The sequence below is a fragment of the Phycomyces blakesleeanus genome, assembly GCF_001638985.1.
Source record: "Phycomyces blakesleeanus NRRL 1555(-) unplaced genomic scaffold PHYBLscaffold_20, whole genome shotgun sequence".
Lineage (NCBI taxonomy): Eukaryota > Fungi > Mucoromycota > Mucoromycetes > Mucorales > Phycomycetaceae > Phycomyces > Phycomyces blakesleeanus.
This window is the reverse complement of record NW_017265153.1, coordinates 798,066-814,069: the sequence shown is the minus strand read 5'-3', so window position 1 is coordinate 814,069 and position 16,004 is coordinate 798,066. Positions and strand designations below refer to the sequence as shown.

The 16,004-nt window shown below is 33.6% G+C and overlaps 6 protein-coding genes across 6 annotated transcripts; 2 read left to right on the top strand and 4 right to left on the bottom strand.

The window, feature by feature from the left end:
• Positions 1 to 505: 505 nt before the first annotated feature.
• PHYBLDRAFT_188210 (hypothetical protein) lies at positions 506 to 2,406 on the bottom strand. Its single transcript, XM_018439467.1, has 5 exons — positions 2,166 to 2,406; positions 1,787 to 1,954; positions 1,576 to 1,627; positions 1,342 to 1,444; positions 506 to 1,102 (listed from the first exon to the last, which is right to left on the bottom strand). The coding sequence occupies exons 1-5, from the start codon at positions 2,260 to 2,262 to the stop codon at positions 671 to 673; spliced, it is 852 nt and encodes a 283-aa protein (XP_018288016.1). The 5' UTR covers positions 2,263 to 2,406; the 3' UTR covers positions 506 to 670.
• A 572-nt stretch (positions 2,407 to 2,978) lies between these two features.
• PHYBLDRAFT_60301 (hypothetical protein) lies at positions 2,979 to 3,937 on the bottom strand (the record flags this gene model as incomplete). The annotated part of the gene is made up of 3 exons (XM_018440625.1): positions 2,979 to 3,148; positions 3,239 to 3,428; positions 3,809 to 3,937. 3 exons carry the CDS (start codon positions 3,935 to 3,937, stop codon positions 2,979 to 2,981), a joined length of 489 nt encoding a protein of 162 aa, XP_018288015.1.
• Positions 3,938 to 6,023: 2,086 nt separating this feature from the next.
• On the bottom strand, positions 6,024 to 8,115 carry PHYBLDRAFT_28503 (hypothetical protein). The gene is made up of 5 exons (XM_018439929.1): positions 8,103 to 8,115; positions 7,761 to 7,905; positions 7,221 to 7,660; positions 6,367 to 6,960; positions 6,024 to 6,252 (listed from the first exon to the last, which is right to left on the bottom strand). The coding sequence occupies exons 1-5, from the start codon at positions 8,103 to 8,105 to the stop codon at positions 6,118 to 6,120; spliced, it is 1,317 nt and encodes a 438-aa protein (XP_018288014.1). The 5' UTR covers positions 8,106 to 8,115; the 3' UTR covers positions 6,024 to 6,117.
• Positions 8,116 to 8,378: 263 nt separating this feature from the next.
• Positions 8,379 to 9,755, bottom strand: PHYBLDRAFT_188209 (hypothetical protein). The gene is made up of 5 exons (XM_018439466.1): positions 9,704 to 9,755; positions 9,453 to 9,576; positions 9,128 to 9,310; positions 8,941 to 9,040; positions 8,379 to 8,834 (listed from the first exon to the last, which is right to left on the bottom strand). Exons 1-5 carry the CDS (start codon positions 9,720 to 9,722, stop codon positions 8,757 to 8,759), a joined length of 504 nt encoding a protein of 167 aa, XP_018288013.1. The 5' UTR covers positions 9,723 to 9,755; the 3' UTR covers positions 8,379 to 8,756.
• A 2,010-nt stretch (positions 9,756 to 11,765) lies between these two features.
• Positions 11,766 to 13,230, top strand: PHYBLDRAFT_149140 (hypothetical protein; the record flags this gene model as incomplete). Its single annotated transcript, XM_018432222.1, has 2 exons — positions 11,766 to 11,871; positions 12,083 to 13,230. 2 exons carry the CDS (start codon positions 11,766 to 11,768, stop codon positions 13,228 to 13,230), a joined length of 1,254 nt encoding a protein of 417 aa, XP_018288012.1.
• A 627-nt stretch (positions 13,231 to 13,857) lies between these two features.
• PHYBLDRAFT_60297 (hypothetical protein) lies at positions 13,858 to 15,189 on the top strand (the record flags this gene model as incomplete). The annotated part of the gene is made up of 5 exons (XM_018440624.1): positions 13,858 to 13,945; positions 14,106 to 14,211; positions 14,285 to 14,308; positions 14,368 to 14,712; positions 14,865 to 15,189. 5 exons carry the CDS (start codon positions 13,858 to 13,860, stop codon positions 15,187 to 15,189), a joined length of 888 nt encoding a protein of 295 aa, XP_018288011.1.
• Between the last annotated feature and the right edge of the window lie 815 nt (positions 15,190 to 16,004).

The window sequence follows — 16,004 nt, the reverse complement described above, 5'->3', positions numbered from 1 at the left end:
CCTACGATTTTATTGCCAGAACCATGATTGAGGTAAGTAAGAAAAAATAGGCTATGAATATTAAACCCATAAATATACGTGTATATTAAATTCATTAAATTTTGTACATAAATCAATTGGTTTGGTTTCTAAATATGGTTTTTAATCGTCTTTTAGATTATCATTATTATTACTACTATTATTATTATTATTCATTTCCTACGCCACCATACGCTTTTTAACTGTATTCTACCCTACCTTACCCTACTCCCTGTCTTGTTTTAATATCAATTGCTCCACACTAATATTTACAAGCAGTGTACTCTTTATTTATTTATTTATTTATTTATTTATTTATTTATTTATTTATTTAAATGAAATAAATCATCAAATCTAATCTTAAGCTACCTCTTCTTCAGGAAAGTAGTGTATCAAATGAAAAATGTAAAATATGCAAAGTAAGAAATCATATCTGCTTTTGCGTTTTCTACCTCACTTTTCTTTTAATTATTTCTTGTCCATATCAAATAAAGACTGCTTTTATTTTTATTATTTTTTTATCATTAAGTATTAAGTATTACTATTGGTACTGTCGTTGTTGAGGTTATGGTTTATATTCATAAGGGCTATAATTATATAGATAGATAAATGTAGATATAAGTTTTTGTTTTTTTGGATTTTCTTGTTTTTTTTATGAGTTCAATTGAATCTTGGTATCGTTTTTGTACAAGGGTGAGCCAAGGGTTTCGAGGGTTTCGAGAGCTTCGAGATCAGGCTGTTTGTAGATCAATAGCTGTTGTGTTTCGTTTATATTCTCGGGTATTTCTCTGTCTGCTAATTGCCGCACTTTAGCCATCGTCAGACGATAGAGCCAGAAGCCAATTGCGAGCAATAATACAAACCCGCCGCACATCATGCCCAGTGCTACCCGATGTGCAGATGGCGGAAGGTTTGGATCGGATAGGTTGGCCAATTGGGAGCCAATCCACACCTCAAGCGTAACCTTGATCATGCCGACCCCAGTAGCAATCAGGAAATCTGACCACCGAGAGTTTGGAATCATGGAAAACAGCAAGGTTACTAATGGCCAAGGAAGAGGACACAAACGAAGTAGTATCATTATCTATACAACAAAGGCATATCATTGAGTGAAATGAACGTTTAAAGGCAAAAAGAAGAATGAAAAAGAAAGCATGGGAATAAATCCAATAATGATAATGATAAAAACAAACAAACAAACAAACAAACAAACAATAGATTAAAGTGTATAACATGAAAGGTGTACATATTTTTTTTTTAAAAAAAAGGCTTCTTTTCTTTCTGGCCATATATTTTGAAACACCAAATAGATGAATAATTTACCCTTAATCCACCTTGCTCAATTGCTTCCTCGAGTGCTTTGTAGGTAGCTTGCTTGGCAGGAGAAAGATGCACAAAACGAGCAAGCGGGTATCGGCGAATAATCCTATAAGATAAAATAAAATAAAGTAAAGTAAAATACGATTAATTAATTTTAAAGAAAAAATTTAGTATTTATATATATCTTGATATATTTAAATGCATATGCATAAAACATGTATATTGTTTCCTTTACACAAGACATATGTATTTACTTGCCAAAAAGCAAGTGAGGACCCAATCATGGCACCTTGAAAATATAAGAAATAATTTAATTAGATTATATACCATACATTTTATAATAAAATAAAAGCTGAGCATTAATAATAATAATAATAATAATAATAATAATAATAGATTTAGTAAAATGCTCTCTCTATTACTCTTTATATCGCTATATATATATTACCAGTGGTGGCCGGTATAATGCCCCCGGGAAAACCGTAGACAAAACCAGTTAAAGTAACTGAGGACACAAATCCAATCATAGGTGGGATAGACACAATAACGATCAACAGAACAGCCAAGAGTGAACTGTATGGTGTGATGCGCAATTTGATTGCACCATGCTGAATGACTAATAAATGAACAAATGAACAAATGAACAAATGGAATGATGAGTGACATTATCCAAACTGTCGGATTCTATATTCTGTTATATTGTTCTTATATATATTTATGTATGTATGTATGTATGTATGTATGTGTGTGTGTGTGTTTATTTGAATTCTGTTTTTTATTTGTCTGCTTGCTTGCTTGCTTGCTTGCTTGCTTAGCTGTTTGCTTGCCTGTCATGATCGATTCTCTGTATAGGCCGAAAATTGCCACTAAGCCTAGAAAGCTAATACTGGCCACGGCAACTATCAGTCGAGTACGAAGTTTCATATTGAATGATTTTTATTATTATTACTATTAAATGTATATATATATATATATCTTTATTAATATATTTAATATATTAATATCAATATTAATATTAATGATTTTAATAGTCTTTTTAGATAAATAATATATATATGGAAATAAGAAGAAGAAGAGGAAGAGGAAGAAGAAGAGTATAAGGTGAAATAGCGGATATTTAAACCAAGAATGGTGTTAATAAATATATATATATTTATTTAATTATTTAATTATTTAATTATTTAATTATTTAATTATTTAATTATTTAATTATTTATTTATTTATATATAAAAATGCCTCTCTTTTTCTTATAAGCCAAGTTTAATTTTTATTTTCCTGTTAAAACGAAAAAGCAAAATATTTACGAAGCTAATAATAAAAATTGTATTTTTGCTCTTATTTTTTCCTCAATAGTTTCGGCCTTGGCAAGACCTTTTCCCTGATAGAATTTGCTCTAATTTAACTTATTTTTGAAACGTCGACATTGTTTTTTCTCTCTCTCTTTTAGTGCTGTAATACTGAAAGCGCAAAAGCCTTGATGTATTTAAACGTCCGATGAAAATTCATTCAAATTAACAAAAACTCTATTTTCTTACCGCCTTAAAAACCCATTCATTCAGCTAAAGCATGTATATGAGCTACCTGCATTAAATTGCCTTGGCAATAACCAGGGCGGAAAGTTTCTAGTCTTTTTTTTTTCTTATATTCTGGTTTTTTGGAAAAAAATATCTGGGTGTTTGGTTGTGTTCCTTAAGTTGATCAATATCTTTCGAAAGTTTAATACTGCAGCTAGATCCCTGTTCCATGATTTTCTTTTAGATTCTTTAGCAAGACATTTGGAGTTTTTACACCTAATAAGCCAGAAAGTAGCTATTATCATTTTACAAATTCGGTTTTTAATTAAAAGTAGAGTTATCATATACCCCAATAGTCCGTGACACTTCACTGTTGGCATATCACCTCTATTGTAAGGGCAAGGATTGATTATCGTCTCAAACGTTTCTAAATCCTCCTCACAATTTGGAAATTTTGAAGATGCTTTGAATTCGTCAATAAGATATACTGTAATCCAATTCTTCTTCAGTATACGAATTAAGCCCTTGTTCCTTGTTGGCTCATAAATTTTTTGTATTTTGGACCGACCAATTCCCTAACATCAAAATGGTGCCATGACCAAACTTTTTCTTGAAGTGTCTAATCAATGTATTGTTATTTTAATCGTAATAAACTTTGCTAGACAATTCCAACTTGAGTTTGGTAGGACATGCAGTTTTTCTAACAGCTGGTTTGTTCACTTGTGAACATCTTATCTGCAAGTACAAGCACTTTAGCCTTGACTGCATTATACAATCGTTCTGAGACATGTTTCTGTCAAAGCATTAATCGTATGTAAGTAGTATATAGCCGAGACTATGTGAAGCTCTCAGGAGAAGTAGCGTTGTCGCGAATTATTGTGACGTATAGGTGCCCAAAATATAAGTTATTCCTCTCATCCACACAAAAGTCAAACAAAAAATCAGGGAAATATACCTCTTTAGACTTTTGGATCTCATTTCCTTGGTATTGCCATAACAATTTTCCCACAGAAGCTCTTGTTTTTATATGCTTTACAAACTTCTCTACATTTACAGTAGATGATCGAGACTTCGAAAGAATCATTTCTGTATTTTTTTATCATAAAGGGCATTGTTGCTTTTCGCAAATTTTTGAAGTTTCTTGACCCTTTTGATCTGCTATTTTTCCTAAAAAAAATAAGCAATTCTTTTTGTTGGGCCATGCTGGTTTCTTTAATGTAGTATAAAATGTCCCGTCGCCCAGGATCAACTAAAAACTCATTTGTCAATCGTATTTGCTAATCCCGCTCGTGCTATCGCTTCAATGTATTTCGTGTCATCATTTTTTTTAGTTATGCCTTTTGGTTGCAATTTTAGAGTCATCATCAGCTGAAGCGTTTTTTCTAGTAGTAGCAATATTCGGTTCAAGGATAGAAGCACCAATGCCGCCATTTTCAATAGTTCCATTAAAGTGAACGAACTAATTTATACCTTGATCTTTAAAGGCTTCTTTTCTTCAATTCAACCACTGGATCCCATGTTTCAATTTCGCTCTTTACAGGCTTTTTGTTTTTGAGAACACGATGATTTACAATCTTGCTATATAATGTGCTATATGCCGGAATAGAATGTCGCTCGTAAAGGGAAGCAAAGCTCGTATATATGATCTTGATTTCTGGTTCAAGACACCATCTTCAGATACGTTTTTATTCGGAACATCAAAATTCGCTTGAATATAAGGGTTAAGAACCTCTTTACGACCAGCTTATTTTATAGCTTCTTCAGTAGACCTTTCGGCTTTCATTCTCTTGCAGATATTATTCAGCGTGTCCTCTTTTCTAAGCAATGTGTTCAATATCGTACGTAATATATTACCAGAATTGCCTTTGATATTGTTTTAGTAGGTGGTTTGAATTTTAGCACATTCTTATAAAGTTATGTGTTGTGTATATGGTAAATGTGGTGGTATATATCTGGCATGTTTAAAATAAGATTCTTTGTGTTTAGCAATCAATTGTTTATATGCTGTTGTTGCATTTTTCAAATTTGAATTCTTCAGACTGGCTACCATCATGTACTTGTTTAATATCAAGGCTCAAGAAAACTTCAGCAAAAAAACCCTTGTTGACAAAGTTTCGAAGTCAAATTCAATGCATGCTGCCAGTTCGTTTACAAACATATCTTTAGTAAGAGCAAATCTTTGTTTGAGAGCCTTCATTTTAAGTATTTTCTCTGCCTTATGTTTTTTTTAGTGTTAGATTGGTCATGCATTAAAAGTATATTGTAATAAAACGCAATTGTCCTCTTTCTAACAGTAAGATCAGGCTGAAAGTCATCATCCGAGTCTTCTTGAAAGGCTTCGTGATACCCGTTCGAGGTGCCAGGCGTTGTTTGTGGGGCAGAGATCGTGGTGTTTATTGCATAATTAGTTTTGTGGTTAGTACTAGACAAGTTAGTTAATAATTGCTACTTATCTTGCCTTTTTCTTCTTCTTTTTATTGGGCTCCTTTTAGAAGGAAGGTATTTCCATATTATTTCTTTCCTTTCCATCTTCAAAATGCTTACTTTGAGCTTTTTTGAATGAAGTATGTAAGTAAATAAAACTGGCTTTGGTAAATTACTGTGTAATAATTTAAAAAAGCAGAGAAGAGACATATAGATATGGAGTCTATTTATTAAAATTGGTACACCTTCCCAGTATGATCTTTTCTGACAGAAAGTATTATCATTAATATAGGCTCTTGACACAGGATGTGGTGGGTTTGTTGGTAGAGAAGTATAAACTTCATGAACGGGATTTTAAAAGAATTAAAACGTTTGCCCTTCCCCCACTGTATAAATAAAATTATTGGCTTCTAAAAACAAATATTATATAATTTAATGGAATAATACCACAAGTCTGGCTCTAAACATAAAGCCTTCTTTAACTCCGGGAATATCCATTTGATGGTTCTTTGATCCTTCCAAGTTTTGGAAATAATGATGATATCTTCCGGCTGCCATACGACTACCCTCTGTTCGCTTTTTGTGAACCGAGATATGACGTAACACGCCTGGCCACCCACCTTGTTACAAAGGGCGTGCTTTAATAAGATCTGAATATTTTCTTACTTTGATATAATTATATTATAAATGAAAATGAAAATAGTATACACGCACACGAAAACTTTTAAAATATATGTATAATGTATATATATAATTTTTTTTTATCATTAATATTTAATATATAATATATAAAATAGTGATTGTGGTAATGTGAAAGAAACCAAGAAATAGTCTTTCTTTTCAAAGGTAAAGACCCTCGGGCGTACCCTCACTCTTTCTATAAAGCACTTTTTCGCGTGCCTTTCTAAGATCCTCTGCAACAACCTTCATTCTTCTTTCGCGTAACGCAAGAAGACCTGCCTCGGTACAAATGGCCTACAGAAACACACAATAAAAATACATTTAAACGTTTAATTAAAGTCCAGCATAATATATAAAATAAAATAAAATAAAATAAAATAAAATAAAATAAAATAAAAAAACCATTACCTTGATGTCAGCACCAGATAAATCATCTTTAGACATCACAAACTCTTCCAGGTCAACATCTTCGGATAAAGTCATGCGAGAAGTGTGGATACCAAAAATGCGTCGCTTTGTCTTGACATCTGGCAAGGGAAACTCGATCTTACGATCAATTCGGCCAGGTCGGATCAGGGCCGGATCAAGGCTATCGATTTTGTTGGTTGCCATGATAACCTTGACGTCTCCGCGTGAATCGAATCCATCGAGCTGGTTGAGCAACTCAAGCATCGTACGCTGGATCTCACGCTCACCGCCCGACGTAGAATCGTAACGCTTGGTTCCGATTGCGTCAATCTCATCGATAAACACAATCGAAGGTGCATTCTCTTCGGCTACACGAAATAACTCGCGCACCAGCTTTGGGCCGTCACCGAGGTACTTTTGGATCAGTTCAGAACCAACGATGCGCAAGAAGGTTGCACTGGTCTGGTTGGCAACCGCCTTTGCAAGCAATGTTTTGCCAGTACCAGGAACACCATAAAGAATGACGCCCTTTGGTGGTTTGATACCCATTTCTTCATAGAGTTCTGGGTGGGTCAAAGGCAATTCCACAGCTTCCTGTACAGTTTATTTTTATGTAAGAAAAACAAAATGAGCAAAATGTATCTAAATATCTATCTATAACATGCTTGCTTGCTTGCTTGTTTGTTTGTTTGTTTGTTTGTTTGTTTTTACTTAAACTCCCCCTTTTTTCCCTTTCCTTTCCTTTCACCTTTCTTTATCTCTTCTCTCCACGCTTTCCCTTTCTAGTTTTATTTTTATCCGTATTTCCTCTTTTAATAATAATAATAAATAAAAAAAAAAGGGGGGGGGGTTACCTTGATTTCTTGGATTTGCTGTTCAAGACCACCGATATCGGCATATGATTCGGTCGGTGCCTTTTCAAGTTTCATTACGCTGACCATGGGGTCAGCATCGTCGGCCAACACACCAACTACCGACATGGTCTTGTGGTGCAGTAATACACTACATCCTGGCTCAAGCAGGTCCTTGTCAACAAAACTCATGACAGACACATAGTACTCTGGGCCAGTAGACGAAGATACGATGACGTGGTCATCATCGATGATTTCCTCAAGTGAGCCGACTCCCATAGGCGAACCACGCAAGTCATCTACACGTGTCCGTTCCTCTTCATCTCGGCCTTCCTGAGGTTTCAACTGTTCCTGATTCTGAACAAATTCTTCTTCCAACAAAAGATAATCCTTGATGCGTTCCATCTTCAACATCTTTAAACGGCATCGTGTAGTAGGAAACACTTGAAGCGAAAAAAAAGAGAGAGAAAAAGAGAGAGAGTTTAAGCTGGAATATATTATACAACAATGCATATTTATATAATTATATAGCTATCATTTTACCTGGTGGTAATTTGGCAATTGTATCAGGTCCTCTCTTCTTTTTCTTGCCAACACGAGTAGGCACAGGTGGCTCCCACTTTTTCTTTTCTTGTTTTTTATCCTGCTTTTTGTCGTTACCACGAGGCAGGTTTGATTGTGCGTTTCCCTAAGTGAATAAGTCGAACAAGGCGAACAAGGCGAACAAATGAACAAATGACCATCAATAACAGTAAAAGTAAAAGTAATAGAAAGAGATAGAGATAGAGACGTAGGCGCGAATGTGGATGTAGATGTAGATGTAGATAAAAAAAATGGCGTTGAATGTTAGATGATGAAATGCATAAATGAAGTTCAATATATTACCATGATGCGTCAAAGAAGAACAAATATATTCTTCTTTTTTTTTTCTAAAAAAAAAAGTTGACGTAATCTATAAGCGTTCTTTGTAGTAGAATATCTATATTACAAAGCGAGTGACTGCTCTATCTATCTATCTATCTATCTCTCATTCTTTCTTTCTTTCTTTAGTGGTTGCCCTTCTTTTCTTTTTGTTTCCCTACCATAGTCCAATTCTATACCAGCTCTCCTCTGTTTTTATCTTTAAATGATCATTACAATTGATAATTTTCTCTTGGTGTTAAAGCAAAATGAAGATGTCAATTTAGTTTAATTTTTAGCTTATTCTGATGTACAAATAGAATATTCACACAAATATGCAAGTATAGATATATAGATATATATCTGTAATGCAATGTAATGATATGCTATGTAATGTAATGTAATGTAATGCAAAGTATATGTGTGTATTGTGTGTATTCACATATACACCTACATTTACATATAAATCTATACACACACACATAGACACACCCACTTTATACATACATTTAGACGCATACACACACCATATTCATATATATATATATATATACTCTTCTCTTATATACGTAGGTGTACATTTATGTGTATGTGTATGTGTATGTGTATGTGTGCTTATGTGCTTATGTTTATAGCGGACTAATCGCTATCCGAAACCTCTTCACCTTCCGGGATTTCGCTACCACTGTCATCCTCCTGTGCAATATCAGAATCATCCTAATATTTAAAGCAAAATGATAAAATGAAAAAAAAAGAGTAAATAATAAAATCCAATTATATGTATTGTTTTTTTTTTGGTATATTTGGTATATTTGGTATTTACCATGCCATAGGATACAGTAGCCTCTTCCAGCATATCCTTGATATCTTTGTATTTTTGATTGACCAACATTGCAGGTGTGAGCTTATTACGGTTCATCAATCTACATCATCATTATAAATATTAATAAAATATATATAATATATATATAAAATAAAATAAAATAAATATATAGGTTTATTTAGTTTACCTTGGGTCAGCACCTCCCATCAGTAGAATCTCCACCATGGCCACTGCCATCTCGTGGTCTTGGACCTGATAAAGAACAGCCTTGTGAAGAGGAGTATCTCCCTCCAGGCGATTTTGGATGTCGAGATTGATGTCATCATGATTTACTAATATTTCTAAGCATCCAATAGCTCCTGCTTTTGCTCTACATAAACCAAATAAGAAAGAAGGGTGATTAGCATCTCATTAGAAATTTCTCAGAGACTATGTATATATATATATATATATAATAATAATGATATCATTTCATTGTAAATAAAAATAAAGCTATTGTTAATACAACTTACGCGTAATGAGCAGCAGTATTTCCGGCACCATCTGCGTGGTTGACATCACAATCTTCGTTTTCTTCTAAAAGTTGTTCGAGTTCTTCTTCTTGGTCGTTTCTGCATAGAGAGAGCAAAAGGTTGTCTGTGGTAGGAGAAGTTGTGTATTTTTTATACAACGAATTATAAATAAATACGTATGTAAAATTGATTAATTATTTGCTTTAAAGAAAAAATAAATAAAGCAAAGAAGAGTAGTAAATTTGACTGACTGATAGATGCTTCTGACATTGTGGGTTTTATTTTGGGTTTTATTTACTTGATTATTAAAGAAGAAGAAGAGGGAAAGAAAGAAAGTAAAGACAGGTAGACAGATAGAGTGGGAGAATTGGCGGGGATTAAAGAAACAGGTTCATTCATAGACCTCGTTTTTTTTTTTTTTTTTTTTTGGCTTTAATTTTATTTTAACCCTTTGGTGTTACAAAATATTGTAAGGTCAACTTTTTTTTTTGCAGGTCTGCTTAAATTCATGCAAGAAGTTGTCTATAGTCAAAATAATATTATTAATAAAAGGTAATAAAAACCAACAACCGAACGCACACACGTAGAATATTTGATTACTTGACTTTTTTTAAAAATGAACTTTATTCCCTTTATTTAATTAATTTTATATTATAGTATATAGGTGTGATATTAAATGGGGGAGAGAGGGTGGTCAGGTAAAGCAAGGTGCGAGAAATTAATGGAATAAAGTAAACAGTGTAATATATGATATACATATGATTATAGCATAGCTTAGTTACTGACCCAAATACAATAGACCAAAAGAATCAAGAGAGAGGGAAATGTTATGTAAATATTGGTATATAATGATTATTTAATTTTGGAGTAGAACAAACAAGAAAAGGTGAGATTGTAAAAAGAAGGAAGAAAGGAAAGATAAAGCATGGGTAACTTTATTTGTTTCAATTGTTTCAATTGGTTCAATTGGTTCAAAATTATATCTACATCTCCATCTATAATCTATATATGTATCTATAGGTGTTTGCTTGTTTTGATAGTATTGGGTGTGAATTCTCTTCTGCTATGTTTTATATAATAAAAAGAAGGTATTCATTTCTGCCAAAAATTATCATTTTCTGCGTTTTTCGACAGGAATTTATTTATTTATTTCTTATGTGTATATAAATATCTCTTATTTGAGCGAGTGCATATTTGTGTATTATATTCACAGCAATGTACAGCAATGTACAGCTATGTGTGCGTGTGTGCGTGTGCATGTTTGTGTATTATCTGTACAGCTGTGTTTGTGTTGCCTGTACCTGTGCCTGTATCTGTGCCTGTACCTGTGCCTGTACCTGTGCCTGTGCTGCTTGTGTGATTATGTACTTGTGCTTTATTTTCCTTGTATAGTTTATTTTTATTGGGGTCTACAGGCTGTTACAATTATATCCTTTTGTATGTAATATCTCCACCTCTTCCACCATCATCTTTTATGCCTATTTCTTTATGTGTAGTAAGCAAGTAGCTTAAGTTAGATTAGATTAGATTAGGTGAGTGTGAATGTGAATGTGAATGTGGTGGTGGTGTTTGTATTTTTTGAGAGGGTGTCTGTGCGGCCTTTTGATGGCAAAGGAAACAGAACCGCCTCTCCTACCGAAAATAGGTTTATATATATATATTTTATATCAATCACAATAAAACCTCTACACCCTTCCATACCTTCTATCTCCTTCAATTCTCCTTTTCTTCTAAGCTCCCCCAAAATAATAATAAACAACAACAATATCAAGTATCAAGTATCAAGTATCAAGCACTAGTCTTCACAATCTCCCTCTTACGCTTAATCTCACTTTGCTTTCTTTTTTCTTCAATTCTTACTTGTTACTCCTCCTACACTCCCCCCCCTCCCCCCCCCCAAAAAAAAATAATTCTCCTTTCTCCTTTCTTATTTCTATCTTTATAGTTGAAATCCTTCTTTCCTATTTTCCGCCTATTTTCTTTTCCTTCTTTCTTTCTTTCTTTCTTTTCCTATTTAATTTTTATTTTTTTATTTATTATTTTATTTTTGTTCTCCTTTCTTTCTTTCATACATACATTTTATTATTATTATTATTATTTCTAATTTCTAATTTCTAATTTCTATTTATTTATATTATTATTATTATTAATTTAAAATAATTTATTTATATTTATATATATTAATTAATTAAATAAATAAATAATTAAATAAAGAAAAGGAAAAAAAAAAGGAAATATTTATAAAAAAAAAATACCTCTTTTTTTTCTTTTTTTTTTCTATAATATTATCGTCATCATTTATCCATAATCATCATGAATAGGCAAATTTATGAATTTGAGTCCCCAAGCCATAGACATCAAAACTCAACTTATCCAGACAGTGAACATGACCCCTATAGAAAGCGAAAGGCAGTCCCAGGTACCGAAAGCGTAAGGCGCTTTATTTTTATTATATTATATTATATTATATCATACCATATTATCCTTTAGTTTATTTACCTTTTAATAAATAGATAAATGTAATTCTATCATCATATTTATATATCTATATTTTATAATACGTAATGGGCTTACTAAAATAAAATAATATATTTAATAAAAAAAAAACTTAAAATGAAATTGTTAAACAGTTCATTCTACTCCTTCGGACCGGGATCCTTTAGATGGAGCTCATTCAAGACAAGGTTCAGACAGTAGCACGAGCGGATTGGCAACAAACGCTGCAAATGTTGCACTACGACCAAACTACTCTGACTATGATACCAACAACACCAATACCATCACCAAAAACATCAATAAAGGTCCAAACAAAAGTACGAATGCAAACACACGCATAAACATAAACATCAATACAATCAGCACTGATATTGACCCCTATTGTCCAAGTCGAGGTCTCAAAGAAAAAAAACGGCTCTTACCCACCCAAAGAGCAAACTCTTATCTTCCTTATTCTCGCCACAACCGTGACCCATGCCAGCAACCGGCGCCCATCTACATCGAAGACAACCCCCCATGTTTCCCTATACCTGACAAAGAAGGCGGTGTTGTGTCTATGCTGCAAGACGACCTCTGCATCCTTGACATCAGAGCCCAGCAGGCTGCTCTTAACCAACAACAACAACAAGATAAAGAAAACGAAAAAGACGGCCAAGACCCACTACAGAAACTTAACCATCTGCACCCCACAAGCTCTACACTCGAGAATCTATTGTTGAGCCGCAAACGACGCAAATTCTGGAAAAAACGGCGCACACTTGCAGGTCTTGTGGTGTTTCTTATTGCTGTTGGAGTCACATGGTATTTTGTGTGGCCCAGATTCCCAACCGTCGCATTGATAGGTGCAGACGTGACCAACAAAACAGACTGGACCACCAACAGCACTCTGTCGATGAAAACATCCTGGCGCCTCAACATGACCGCCGACAACTCTGCCAATTGGATCCACACCCGGTTCACAAACATTGCCGTCACTCTGACGGATGTCAATACGCTCGAGCAGTTTGGACAGGGAGGGTCAGGGCCACTGATTCTTTCTGGGCGTAAAAAGCAGCCGATATCCATACCTCTCAACATATTCTATTCAACCAACATGGCCGGAAATCGCACTTTCCAAGATCTTTACAATGCATGTGGAGTCCAAGTAAGGAATCCTGTGCCTGCCGAACAACAAGAGACCCTCCAAGTCGTATTCCACATCACATACTCCATTGTTGGAATTGCATGGACAAAAACAGATACTATCCAGCCTGTCAATGGATTCTCTTGTCCTACAGACTAACAAAGGAAGAAGGAGGAAACATCACATTCATATATATACATCATATCATATCATATCATATCATATCATATCACACACATTCCTATATATTTTTATAAAAATAATAGTAATTCAATTCAATCCAATTCAATTCAATTCAATTCGATTCAACTTACCTAGTAACCAAACCTAACAACCAAAAAATAACCCTTGTTTAATTCTTCTTCATCTTAATACGCTTATTAGCGCCACATACTACACAATCACATATTATTTCTCCTTTATAGTATTACATCATTACTCTTATTCTTATTAATATTAATATTAATATTACAAAATATTACCATATATTACCATATATTGCCGGATAATATTTTTAGATGCTCTCGTATATATATGCCTATTGGAGTGTGTATTTTATATGTACTTGCCTTGCTTATGTACTGTGCCTATATATTAATAATTCAATTTAATATCAACTAGTGATAATTGGTATTTGACAAGACAAAAAGGGTCTTGTATCACCTAGGGCAAATGCATTTCTTCCTTGTTCTTTCTCCCTTTCTATTTATTTATTTATTTATTTATTTATTTATTTAAAGATTACTTAATTAAATAATATTATATCTATATATATATATATATACAATGGCCAATCTGTTTACACGGCTACCTAGTCTTAAAGTACTCTCGCGTCCTTCAAATGCACGTAAAGAAGTGACAGTTTACATCAAAGGTAATAATCATAATACGAAAAAAAGGGCTTATTTTATATTTATTTATATATAGTCGTATTATATCTTGAAATACATTTTTACTTTGCAAAATATCAAACATTCATTTATTCATTTATGCATTAAAATTCAAAAATCTCAACATTCAAATCGGATTGTCAGGATTCCTTGCTGAAGGAGATTCTCCCGAGAATTTTGGAGATTGGATGCACTCCCATCGGCTATTGGTCCTTAGTCCTGCTCACAAATGGGCTCCTTCAGCTCTAGGGTGAATAGAATAAACACGCTTTATAATAATATTTCTATTTATTTAATTTAATGGTTAAAATATATATTAATAGAAATAGTGGTGGTAGTTCAATTGAGTAATAAAAATGTGCAGTGTACGTGTTATTCATCTATATATTTTATACTTATAAAAAAGCTATTCATGGCCATCGGGGTCTGCCGTGTCCCATATACCGGTACCTTTGGCAACTTTAGGATCGGTGGCTTATGTGGTTGGTCGGAATGTGCAGAGACTACGACAATGGAAATTACCAACACCTGCGTCATTGATGGGAGCGCTTGTGGTGGACGCTGGACTACACTGTGGACGCCTGGCCTACCAGTTCAATACGGCAACAGTCGAGAGCAAAGAGCGCGCGGAAATGCTTGCAGGCAGGTTGCTTGAACTACGAACCCGGCATGATTATTTACGTGTCGTGAGTCACTCCTTGGGCTGTCGACATTTAGTAGAGGCCTGTGCTCTATTGTACCCCGAAGAGAGGTATGTATATACACTAAAAAAAAGGAATCTGATTTGTGTACAAGACTAAGCTATACAAATACATGCAAGCATCTAAAATAAAATAAAAAAATATTGATTTTAATCGAACGATTTATTTTATTTTATTTTATTAATATTTTTATATGTGTAAGACCAGACGAGGTTCATTTGTGTGCTCCTGCTTTGGTGGCCAGTGATCTCGAGCGGTTTTTTGCTGGAGCGGAAAAAGGGCTGGGACGGGAAAACACGGTGATTTATTATTCGGAGAAGGATCTGACTCTGGGCGTGCTTCTGCGAGCGCTTCTGATGGGACAGCAGGCTGTGGGTGAGATTGGTCTTCCTGGAGTGACATTGCCACCATCAGTCCGAATCATTGATTGCAGTCGGTCGCTTGGAGGATTCTATGTCGGTGCTCACACTGACTATGCTGACAAGTTTCATTTCTTTGCTTCTCCACGTTCACTTGCCAAATTTTGATTAAAGATTTAATCTATAGATGTAAAATTCATACACATGTTATTCCATAGTGATAAATAGATTTATTCTTGATCCGCTGCCATGGATACTAAAATTATTATTATTATTATTATTATTATTTTATCCCCGGGAGTAACCCGATGTCGGATCTCCTTATTATCTCTGCTTTTCCCACGCTCATTGTTACTTGTTGTAGAAAAAGAAGTGTGTAATATAAAAATAAAATTATGAAAAAAAAACAAAAAAAACAAAATCCAAGAAATCATTAAAGAAGTCCTTTTGGTTTCTCTATTTGATTCTTTTAATTATGGTTCTTCAGGGCACTTTTTATTAATCAGATGAATAAGGGAGAAGTAGGAGTAGAATAAGAACATCAGATTACACTACACCACAATACACTACACTACATTATATTTCACATTTTACACATCTCACATCTTATATATATATATAGAGAGAGAAATATTTCATGTATTTGACATTATATTTTCTCATTTTTTTTTCCTTTTGGTATTAGTTGTCCGATAATTGTAACTTCAAAATACTAATAGTAATCGCGTGGCCCATCTCCTTTAAGGAGATTTTTTTTTTATTTTATTTATTTTTGAACATCTTTTTTGTGTTTCATAGTTGAATAGATCAAAATCCAAAATCTCAAAAATAAATAAATAAAGATAAGATTTTCATAGCAAACAATAAAAAAATCACAAAATCAAAATAAGCTTTTTTTTTTATGATTAGATAATAGCATCAATAACAATAAGATAAAGATATAGGGATAGAGAGAGAGAGAGAGAGAAAAGAGTGCACGGCCC

What these genes read in the sequence shown, in the direction of transcription:
- PHYBLDRAFT_188210 (XM_018439467.1), bottom strand. Translation starts at nt 2,262, where the DNA reads ATGAAACTTCGTACTCGACTGATAGTTGCCGTGGCCAGTATTAGCTTT. An exon ending in CAAGTAAATACATATGTCTT is followed by an intron (nt 1,445 to 1,575) that starts GTGTAAAGGAAA and finishes TTTATCTTATAG; the next exon opens with GATTATTCGCCGATACCCGC. An exon ending in TTGAGCAAGGTGGATTAAGG is followed by an intron (nt 1,103 to 1,341) that starts GTAAATTATTCA and finishes TTTGTTGTATAG; the next exon opens with ATAATGATACTACTTCGTTT.
- PHYBLDRAFT_188209 (XM_018439466.1), bottom strand. An exon ending in ATGGGAGGTGCTGACCCAAG is followed by an intron (nt 9,041 to 9,127) that starts GTAAACTAAATA and finishes ATGATGATGTAG; the next exon opens with ATTGATGAACCGTAATAAGC. An exon ending in CTACTGTATCCTATGGCATG is followed by an intron (nt 8,835 to 8,940) that starts GTAAATACCAAA and finishes TTTAAATATTAG; the next exon opens with GATGATTCTGATATTGCACA.
- PHYBLDRAFT_28503 (XM_018439929.1), bottom strand. An exon ending in AGCAAATCCAAGAAATCAAG is followed by an intron (nt 6,961 to 7,220) that starts GTAACCCCCCCC and finishes TAAACTGTACAG; the next exon opens with GAAGCTGTGGAATTGCCTTT. An exon ending in TATCTGGTGCTGACATCAAG is followed by an intron (nt 6,253 to 6,366) that starts GTAATGGTTTTT and finishes GTGTTTCTGTAG; the next exon opens with GCCATTTGTACCGAGGCAGG.